Source organism: Meriones unguiculatus, chromosome 3 (assembly GCF_030254825.1).
Source record: "Meriones unguiculatus strain TT.TT164.6M chromosome 3, Bangor_MerUng_6.1, whole genome shotgun sequence".
Taxonomy (NCBI): Eukaryota; Metazoa; Chordata; class Mammalia; order Rodentia; family Muridae; genus Meriones; species Meriones unguiculatus.
In genome coordinates, this window is record NC_083351.1 from 66,516,251 (window position 1) to 66,527,752 (window position 11,502).

The following is an 11,502-nucleotide window of genomic DNA, read 5'->3' on the forward strand; positions in this document are numbered from 1 at the left end:
CACTTGTGTGTGTTTACCCTTCTTTTTGTAGCCTGGGTGTCTCACCTACTTGCAACTTTCCCTTTTCAGCTCCAAGAGGCCTTTGGTTGGGAGCCATTTATCCGTCTCTTTACCGAGTACAGAAACCAGACCAACTTGCCCACAGACAATGTCGACAAAATGAATCTCTGGGTCAAGATGTTCTCCCAGCAAGTTCAGAAGAATCTGGTTCCATTCTTTGAGGCCTGGGCCTGGCCCATTCAGAAGGAAGTAGCTACCAGCCTAGCCTATCTGCCTGAATGGAAAGAAAATATAATGAAATTATACATCCTGACACAGATGTAAGGAGTGCCCATCGAAGTGGCAGGTAGAGAGGTTTGGGGAGGTAGGCAGAGGTGGAGGTTTATTCCTCTACCTCTGTCTTCTAAAGTTCTGGCTTTGGCCTCTTAATCTGTTGCTCCTGTGTCCTATTACCACCTTCTGTGTCTAGGAAGTGGGTTAAGAACTCAACCTAAAATGAAGGCAGACATTTTTAGGAACATGGCCTGCATCTATGAGCCAGACCCCTCTGCTTCTCAGTTGTTTGGCAGCCTCCTGACCCTGTATTGACCCAGTGCTGGGAGAGTGGACATCTCTTTCTATCTGGTCATTGGTCCATTTTGATGAGCCATAGAGGGCAGTCCTTCTCCTGGCCTCCTTGTCTTGGGGATAGGTATAAACATCTCCGCCTCTTGGGTGGTCACGGAGAGTATGACTGATGATTTTAAAGAAACTTGTGAACTATATGGTACATGTCAACTGAGTGGTTGTCCACTTCATGCCAGCCCACTCTCTCCCACAGCTCAGAAGTTAACATCAGCCTTTTTCTTAGTAGACTCCTTGTGCCCAGATTCTAGGTCTTTTATCTGGCAAGATCCTTGACTTCTCTGTGGCTCTATGACCTTGTTCTGTAAACTAAGATCTATTTCATATGATTATTGGGAGAACTGAGTTTTACAATTGTCTCTAAAAGTGATTACAACAGTTAGTGGGTATTGTGAAAATGTCATTTGCCATTGTTTTTTTTATCTAGTTAACCCAACAACATTCTGAAGCTAGACTTTACTTTTAGGTGCTATTAACAGATGCAGTCATAAACTTTTAATTTTTAAAACTGGTACATGAAAATATAAAACCTGCATATATTAATGAGATACCATGCAATGTCTGATGTATGAATACATTTTTTAATGCCTGAATTAGGCAAAGCACATCTGTTTCCTCCAGCAGCTATCATTTCTTCAGACCAAACACATTCACAATGATTTATATATTTTTGACATAGAAACTGAGTAACTATTATCAAGGGCCAGACAGAGGGATCAGTGGGTAAAGCTGCCAAGACACAAGATCTGAGTTCAATCCTTAGAACTTTCACACGGTGAAAAAAGATACCCAATTCTTGGATGTTGTCCTCCGACCTCCACATGTGTTCTGGGATATACACACAAGCACACTAAACAAGGTTAAAAGAAATAATTGTTATCTGCCTTACCCTATCCTCTTCTACACATACCAACAGCTAAAATGATTCTGGTACATTGTTTTATGAATCTAAAGGAAAGATTCTAAGCTCACAATGGAGTTTTCTGGTGGTTGTTTGAGACAGGGCCTTTCTATATAGGCAGGGCTAGCTGACTTCAAACACAATGATCTTTCGTCCTCAGCCTCCAAGTGCCTGGTTACAGGTGTGCAAGCCATGCCCATTTTCACAATGTAGTCCTTTTTCTTCCGTCATTTACAGCTACTTATATTTGGTCTCTTTAGCCAGTTCTTTCAGCTCAAATTCCTTCCTTGATAAAATCTAGAGCAGAGATAATTGACAAAAGCCAAAACAATCCTAAAATAGTGTTTAGTTTTAGCAAATGACACCCAACTTTGTGATGGTATTTATATTTCCACAGTGACAGATTCAAGACACAATTGCTGACAAGGGTTACTGATTACAGAAGACTTCACTTTGGAACAAGATAATTCCGTACAGCTAACCCAACTTTCATGTAATTACTACACATTCAAAAACCATTTTATGGTTTCTTTCGTGGTTTTAATGATCATTATCTCTAGGATTGATGTTATGCACAAACAGTTCTTTGACTTCTTTTTATTTATTTACTTTAGTCTAATCTGTTTTATTTACATATTTACATAGTAAGTGGGTGAATGCACAAACTATAAGATTTGTGTGTGTGTGTCTTTATCATGCAATTTCTTAATCGTAGAGTTATTTCATGAATATCTATCATGTACACATTGTGAACACAAACATTCAATCTTTAAAATAATTTTTATCAGTTATGAGGTATTGAGCATGCGCCAGGCATTGTACTGGTCCCCACATATAGGTTATGCCATTTAATCCTCCCAATAACCTTATAAGTATAAATTATCACTCTTATTTTAGGAATAAGAGAACTGAACTTTATGTAGATTAAATTGTGTAAGATTCCACTGCTAATAAGTGATAGCTTTGTGATTTTGAATCCAGGCATTATGATTGCAGAGTAGTTATTTATAATTATGGTGCTCTGAATAACCAAATAAAGAAACAAATAAGCAACACAGAAAGTTTATAATCCCACTTGCCAGGGCCTGGGCTCTTTATACTTAGCCCTTATCTAATCTTAGCAAGACAAAAAGACTCTGTTTCCCCTGAAATGAGTGGAGAGGAAGAATTTAAATCAGGCTCCTAAAGTGCTTCCCAGTAGAAATGAGAGTGAAAGATTAGCCTCAGGAAACTCTTTCAGGTTCTGATTGTTCAAATTGTTTGTCATTCTCCCCTGGGTACCATGAAAGCATTTTTGGTTTATTGGATTTTGAATAATGAACTATTTCATTGAAGTACCCGACTTCCCAAAGTCCCAGATATTTCATGTTCTCAGAGAGAAAATTACATCCTCAATCTTTTAGAATAAGTTTTTTTCCACTCCTACTCTCATCCCTTTAATCTACTTTCAGCAGTAAAGGCTGGGAGCTTTTCAATAAAGTTATCTATGTTATTCTAGTGTCAAAAGCCTCCAGCAGTACTCTGGATTTGAGATGATGGACCTTTCCTAAGCCTCACTGAGACTGAAGTCAATACAGGGAACACAAAAGAAGTCTGAGACCTCTCAGCAAAGGAAACTAAAAACATTTGGGTGGAGAAGAGAGAAAGTAAATAAAGCTTAATAATGAATGGGAAATGTGGAGGTACATTTCAGACAGAATACTCTCATCTGAACATTGTAACCCTAAAGAGACTTGAGCACTAAAAATGTCTAGCTTCTAGATAATTGTACCAGTTGTAAATTGACCCCCATCCTACTCAGCCCCAACCCGTGTACACAGAACACAAAAAACCTACCACTGGTACTAGTGAAACTGTCATTGTTATTGTTTGAATAAAGAATTCAAATGAACCACCTGAGGAGAAGTAAGAATTAGGGCTCCAAATGATATTCTTTTCATGGAAGTAAGTGGCCCTTTTGCCCATTGGTTAATTTTCTTCTTAGAGTTGAGACCTGGAGCTTCTAGTCATAGCAGAGATTTTCAGGAGAAGCAGGAATCTATAAAAGAGACAATAATTAATACAGGTTCTTAATGTGGATTTTCTGATAGTAATTTCTGTGCATGGAAGGGACCAAGAGAGAAACATAAGAAAAATAAGATGTTAGATGTAAAAAGATTGAAAAAATTAAAAACTAAAGAAAACACATTTATACAGAAAAAAATCCTTAAAATTCTGACCATCTCTTCAGAGAGATTTGAGGTACATTTATAAGATAACCTTCTAAGAAACATTCTGAACATTTTTAAAACAAAATAAGAGTGCCAAATATATTCAATAGATAGGCTGGAAGTCAAAATAGAATGAATCTCCCTAGACATGCAACAAAACGAAATAACAAACTGTAGGAAAAAAAGGAAAAATAAATAGACAATCACGGTTTAACCATTATGAGTTCCCAGAAGAAAGGACAGAGATAGCATGGACAATAAAAGAACAAGAAAGACTTAAGAACACCATACTGAGGTGAGCCAATAACAATGACATATAGGCACAGTCCTAAAAAAAGGGGGAGGGAGGGAACATTCAAAGTGCCCAGCAAAGGGAAAACAGCTGAACCATGCCTGGATGAGAACAGTCTGGCATCTTCAGCAGCAACACTAAATGCTAGATGTCAAGGGACCAATGGGTTTACTTTTGAAAATTTTTGTTCCCAGAACTCCATATCGAGAGTAATGTAAAAATATTGTCGAGAGTAATGTAAAAATAAAGACATCCTTTGGCAGGTGAGTTTTTATAAACTTTACCCCCCCCACACCCTTGTACCCTTATTAAGGAAGTTTTCCATTTATATATATATACACATATGCATATATATACATATTCATATATACATATGTATATATTTTTGTGTATATAGACATATGTATGTGTGTGTGTACACACATATATATGGATGTATACACACACACATATATGGATGAAATTCTAAAAAAAAAGAAGGAAAGAGGATCTGGAGACCAGTAGACCTCCCCCAAGATGGCTCTGTCTACAGTTGTAGTTATGTAATAGACCCATTTCACAAGAGAGTACTACCTTGGGCTCTAAGAAGAATGTGCCAGATTATCACTGAGTAATGGAACATTTGGAGATCTGGAAACCTGGAAGACATACAATCTGTCTTCCAGATAAACATTATATCAAGAAACTTAGGCTCAACCATGAAGGAAAATAAAATGGGATAGGATTCTGAAGACTTGTGAAGTAGAAGAAGAGCTTTATTGGCTGTTGACGGTAGGTATGTTTCCTTTCCATTGGTACAAATATCATGACATTGGCAGTGTAGGAAAAAATACACGTCTTCCACTTGGCTTGATCAAAAGTATTTTAATAGCCAAAATAATGTAGATGCCACTTATAGATCATTTGTGTTCTGATCAGCCTATCAACAAAGCCAGAAAGGCCTGATGTTTCACCCAGAATGAATGTAGAAAGGGATATTGACCAGCTGATGCACAAGAAAGTGTAGGCTGAATTTGTTGGGCGAAGAGAAGTAGAAGGAAGAGTGGGAATATGTGAATATTCAAAGTGGGGTTGAAAAGATGCTGTCTTCAGTTAATGGAACACAGCTATATTGTTAGTGCTGTCTTCAGTTAATGGAACACAGCTATATTGTTAGTGCTGTCTTCAGTTAATGGAACACAGCTATATTGTTAGTGCTGTCTTCAGTTAATGGAACACAGCTATATTGTTAGTGCTGTCTTCAGTTAATGGAACACAGCTATAGTATTAGGTCAATGCTATATGTTAAACCCTCCAAAGAGTTAAAAAATGACACATCTATCAAACATTTGGAGAAGGGCAGGCAAGGGAAAGGTGGAGATGGTGTACATTAAATCCTTATCTTTTGTAATGTTGAATTATTAAATATTGTCTAAAGTTAATAAGTCAAGAGATTATTGTTCAAATATCTTATTTAAAGGTAGGAAGTTAGCCACCAAAAGATGCAAGAATAGATATCATTAAAAGTATCTAGGAAATGGGAGTAGAGAAGGAGGATGGGGTGGGAAAACATCTTTTAATTTCAAGTTCCTCTGTACTATTTAATTTTTTACCTTGTGCATGTATTATTTGGAAAAGTTTGTAATAAACTCAAATAAAACATCCTTCAGAGGCTTCACATTGAGTAAGATGAGGTTTAACCAAAACCATTGACCAGCTGCCAAGGCAAGCAAGTACTGGGGTTCATCTGATGTTCCAGGCTAAGCAATCCTAAGTCCTCGAAGACTCTACAGTTACTGCCACTCTGTCTGCCAAGATTCATGCACACTTCACCTTCTCTTATTTCTAAGGATATTCTACAAAAATAAGAACAAATACCACCCCCAAATAACAAAAACCAAACAAAGCCTGCTGCTGTTCCTGCAATGTTTTGTGATTAAGCTTCCTGTCTATCAGGCTTGCAATATTTTTGCAATCAAAAGGGCCCTGGTATTAGGTTGTTAACTACTGTTTGTCCCCATGGCTCTAGTGTATGAAACACTTCATGAAGAATCAAACAGAATTTTAAGATGTTCAGTTCTAATCAGTTAATAACTTGAACGCGTTCGCTCTTACCTGGGGCCAGCTGCTGTGAGAAGAGTTCTACCCATTTCTCAGTCCCACTGGAGGAGACTCTCCAATAGCAATCTTCACACTACTACATATTTCTATTCTCTGATTTAATGATGTGAAAGCAAGTTTAAGGGGTTTGAGGTTAATATTCACAGCATAGACGTTATTTCATGGTCTCGGGGGCGGTAAGACAGGATCCAGCTTGTGCTCTAAGGCAATGGCTTCAGCTCATCCACTCTTTACTCTAAGGTGAGTCAAGAGTGGATGAGACACATCTGGGTTGTTTCCAGATGTGGGCTATTACAAATAAAGCAGCTATAAACATGAAAAAAAATTCTCTTAGTAGCTGTTTCTTCTCTATCCTCATTAACATCACTGGCCAAAGACAAATGTTTGTATTAAAGCTTTTTCTTACCCAAGTTCACCTCTTTCCATTTGGCATAGGCTGGTTGGATGTTCAGAACTGAGACAAGAAGACACATTGAATGAGGGAGAATGGAGAAAGCACTGGGGTACTGTAGGTGCCATCATAAAAGCCCTCTAAGCAGATAGTACAGTAACAGTCTAGACTGGCACATGTTGGATTTATTTGTTGTAGCGCAGGAAAATATACACAGTGGGAACTACGAGCATTTCTGCCAAAGATTACCAGAAGGAAGCTACAATGTGACTTTGGCTTTAGTTTGAATACTTTAGGAGTGGAAAAAAACAAGACTTTCCTGTGGACTGAATGCTGTTGAGAAGCACTGGCGGTTCTTCAGCCAAAATCCCAATTAAGTCCATTGGCAAGGAGGCAAACTAAGGTGGACGTAAAGCTGTTTCTGTTTTTGAAAAAGTTGCAGCTGCTCACGTTAACAAAGACAGAAGGCTCTCAGTATTTTGTGGTCTGCTCAGACAAATTGTTCTTTGATTTCATGGTGGTCCCAGAATGACTTAGTTTGATGGTGTGTTAGGAACCTGATTGTCTACAACAGGAAAGTATGGCCTGGCTGGATGTGCAAGAGAAGTTTCTGAGCACCCAAGGTTTTTACAAAGGAAGAAAACTTTGCTCCTCAAACAGTGCTTCCTGTCTGCATTTCTCTTAACTAGGACAAGAACAATTTTGTTTTTAAATGAGTATAAGGTATATAAGCTGTGCCCTGGGCAAGGACTGTCTGCTTGGTAGAAATGTTTGGTAAACCAAAATGAGACTGGAATCATGTCAGCTCTTCTGAGGTGCTTGCTGGATGGTTGGAAGCATTCTCATGTCCTAGGCACAAAATTTCTGAGCCTTATCTGGGAAGAACAGGAAATGCATTGGGGTAAAAGTTTGCTTTTTCTTAGGAGAGATAACTAAGTCATTACGGTCAATGAACCCTCCAGCCAGAGACCCTTTCACAAATATTCATAAAATTCCCTTGCAAACTGTTATAATTAGACCACGCTGAAGGAACTGGAAGTCAAAATTAACCTAAATATTTGTTTTCATTAGAATATATATATTTATGTGTGTATATATATATTCTAATGAAAACAAATACACACACACACACACACACACACATGCAGAAAGCATTTTCTTCAGTACTCAAGTTAACCCACTGAATTTACAAGCTGTGTGACAGATAAAAGTTTTGGCTTCATTTAACTTTCAACTTCTTCGAAAAACTAAATGAAAGCACAAGGATAATTGTCTCCCCATGTTAAATTGAAACTACTTTATGAGGCATCTAGAGGGATGTCTCAGAAGTAAGGAGTACTTGCTACTCTTCTAGGGTACCAAAACACCCATACACATTAAATTTTTTAAAAAAAAATATCCATAAACATTCATGGAATCATCACAAATATGGGGGTTTTGTACAATAGCTATTCCAACGTTTGAGTTGTCCTGCTTTAATTTAGCTAGTAAAGTTATTCCTAAGTATTTATGTACATTTGCCACAATTTTTTTTAGGGTCTAGAAATATAAGTTAATAAAACAAGTCCTTTGCTATTCAAGTTTCCTTTTGTGGCAGTTATAAAATACTCTGTTGGAAAGCAACATGGGTAGGAAAGGGTTTATTTGGCGTATTCTTCTAGGTCATACTCCATCATTGAGGAAAGTCAGTACAAAAACTCAAGCAAGAACCTGAAGCAAAAACCACTGAGGTTTCTGATTGCTGCCCCTCACCCTGGCACATGCTTAGCTTACCTTATACACACCTGGATCATCTACCTGCCCAGGAAGTAAATGGTACTACTCACGGTGGGCTGGGCCCTTTGCATCAAATAATAATAGTCTAGTCTGATGTGGGCAATCCCTCAGTTAAGACTCCCATCTAGGGTGACTCTAAGCTGTCCATAGTTTAGGTAAAATGAGCTAGGACACTGGCCTTCGTGGTGCTGTGTTCTAATTTGAACACTGCAAAAAAAGAGAAAGAAAGAAAGAAAGAAAGAAAGAAAGAAAGAAAGAAAGAAAGAAAGGAAGGAAGGAAGGAAGGAAGGAAGGAAGGAGAAAGAAAGGAAAGAAAGAAAGAAAGAAAGAAAGAAAGAAAGAAAGAAAGAAAGAAAGAAAGAAAGAAAGAAAGAAAGAAAGAAGCATATTGGATACAATGCATGAGTATTATGAAGGAAAATACTGTAAACAGAGTTGGAAAGTGAATTTCTGGGTGGAGCCTGTAAATGAGCACACTTGCTGTTTTATGTAATGTGGTCTAAGAAAGCCTCTGAAGATAATATTTAAGCAGATTCTCTGAAAGAATGATGCAGCCAGCTATGCAATTAACTCAAAACAAAGGAAAGTAAAATTATATGAAACACACTGAAGAAACACCAAAACAGACACTTTGGAATGACAGTCCTAAGTTGCTACATTGCCAGATGTAAACCTTTTTTCCCTGCTATTTTATTTTATTTTTAAGCTATGTGCATTTGTATTTATCTGTGAATGCAAACAGTGTGTGTGTGCTGATGTGTACGGAGGTGCCCAAGAATGCCAGAAAGGGACATCAGATCCCCTGGAGCTAGTTACTTGTGAGTCATTCCACATGATTGCCGGGAACTGATTTCTAGTTCCTCCTTGAGAGCAGCAAGCCTTCTTGCCCTGAGCCACAACCTCCAGCCCCCACCAGATAAAAATCTTGATCACAGATATCTGGTGTAACCATTAGTAGGATTCACTGACTGTATGGTTTAAAGTATAAATGTCCCTCCCTTCTCCCTCCCCACAAAAAGTAAATTTTAAAAAACATTCCTGTGTTAAAGTATTGGACTTGAGCTACGGAGAGGTGGTTGAATCTTTAAGAGGAAGGCCATTAGATATTAGAAGTCTGACACCGCCCTCTCCCTCTTTCACAGATGCCATGAGAAGAACAAGTGAGCTACACTAGACATTGCCTGTCATGATGTTCTACCTCATCCAAAAGCAACAGGAGACAGACAGGAAGGTCTGAAACTTTAAGTCCAAAGAGATCCTTCCTTTTTTCAAGTTTATACTCTCGGACATCTTGCCACAGCAATGCGTAACTGACCACCACACCGACCTCACAAAAACTCACAAGTTTTGAGTTCCAACTGTGAAACTTCAAAATGAAATCATACTACGCTGTAAAAATTTTGGCCTCTCCATTATGAAATTACTGTTTGATCAGGGAGCAAAATAGGCTCATTTTAGTGGTTGCTGTGTCTTCTATGTCTTCTGCCAAGAGTAATGAAGGGAAATACAACTTTATACCTTAATATGCTAATCTCTGAGTCCTTATCAATGGTCTGATGCGTTCAGGTTGGTATGAAGTCTGTATGAAGAAGACTGATTTTAGAAAACTAACTCAGTTTGCTATGCAATGAAAGTCTTAGTCTTACTGGTTGAAGGTCATCTGGACAAAAGATTAGAGCGCTAGATAACTCAAGCTCCGTTTTCTGGGCTTCTCGTTCCACGGTCACCTTTCATCCTACTGGCCAGAATGGTATCTATTTGGCTTCAGTTGAACTTAAAGACACACATAATCAGAAATTTCAGTATAATGGGAGACATTGAGAAGGATTGGCTTTATTATAAGAAATTTGGGGAGAACAATCAGTAATTGTTATGTTTTTAGAAAAAATAAGAAATAAAGGTTCTGGCTTTGTATGTACAGGGATGTTAACTTACTCATTCTCTGCATTAGGACTTTTTTTTTCCAGAAAATCTTTGTTTTGTGGTGCTGGGATAGAATCAAAAGGCTTGAACATGGTTAGGTAAGCAGTCTGTCCCTAAGCTACTTTAGCAGTCTGTCCCTAAGCTACTTTCTCCATCCTTCTTCTGGGGACATTGACTCTCACTGAGTTCCAATTCCCACACTGTAACTCCTCTGGATTTTCAGTATCTTCAGCCTTATAACATCATGTATGAAAATGTATATGAAGTTACAGATACCACATCGGTCTTGTAATGAAGATAGTTTATCTACTGTGCAGCTGCCTAGCGGATCTGATATTTCAGAGTCTGAGAAACATGCAATGTTAGTTTAAGGCTAAGTTATTTCACTGACTCCCAGACAGTTCTTATCTTCAGTACAAAACCAAGCTTTGTGGACGACCTAGAGGTAGCCGAGTTCACTGATAGAAGATCACCCTTGTCTCTTACTAGAGAAGGAAATACAAGCACCACTGCCTCTGTGGCTATGATGTGCTCTAAAATACTTTCTGTCACTAGAATACTAGGGGCTCACACCACAAATGCTCCACACACCTTGAATACAAGCCGAGAAAACAATGCAGATCCCAGTTAAATTCGCAAATCTACCAAAGGAGGCTATGAAGGCTTTTCTAACTATAACTTAGAACCGGCCACCTGTCAATAGAAGCCAAGAAGTCCAGGCTCATTACTTTGAACGAAGCAGATCAGTGCTTGCTCTTGGAAACAGACTGTGAGATGATTTGAATAAAAGTTGACATAAGTCTACCAGAGAATGAAATATGAGACACTGAGTCCGTCTTGAATGTGCTCAAGTTGATAACTTCCCCTTGCTCCTAGTGGAAGATGACTTTAATGAACACACTTGAGGGCTACACGGCGTGGAGCTCTCCTGTCGCCTCGAAGAAGAAGAAGCCAAGACAGAGGCCAATGTGTTAGGCATTTCTGAGGGCGAGGTGGCTGTTAGACGTGTGAAGAGGGAACTAGGGGAGGCTGGGAGTGGCTCTAGACTGCAGTGTAGAAGAAAGAAGAAATCAAAGGCTGACCTTGTATGCAGGTCTCAGGCAGTTTCTTCCAGGCCACTGTAGAGTTCTTGAGCCAAAATTACCATCACCAGCATCCCCTGTCTTTTAGGAGTGCCCAGGCCTGCTTTACAATCCTTTTACATTCAGTCACTGGCTTGGAGAAGTCCTTGGGCAGAATCGCCTTGGCGCCAAGTGTTCCAGGAAACACCAGCTGAGACCAACTG

General features: G+C 38.7%; 1 protein-coding gene across 3 annotated transcripts in view; it reads left to right on the top strand.

The window, feature by feature from the left end:
- Positions 1–10,228, top strand: part of Tcaf1 (TRPM8 channel associated factor 1) — a 44,051-nt gene extending 33,823 nt beyond the window's left edge. For 2 of the 3 annotated variants that reach the window (XM_021653291.2, XM_021653292.2), the window contains exon 8: positions 70–5,684. In XM_021653291.2, the coding sequence (XP_021508966.1) occupies positions 70–324 (255 nt within the window). In that variant the 3' untranslated portion in view covers positions 325–5,684. Of the gene's footprint in view, positions 1–69; positions 5,685–9,436 lie in introns of those variants that run through there. The other variant, XM_060380104.1, reaches the window with a different exon arrangement.
- The last annotated feature ends 1,274 nt before the right edge of the window (positions 10,229–11,502 follow it).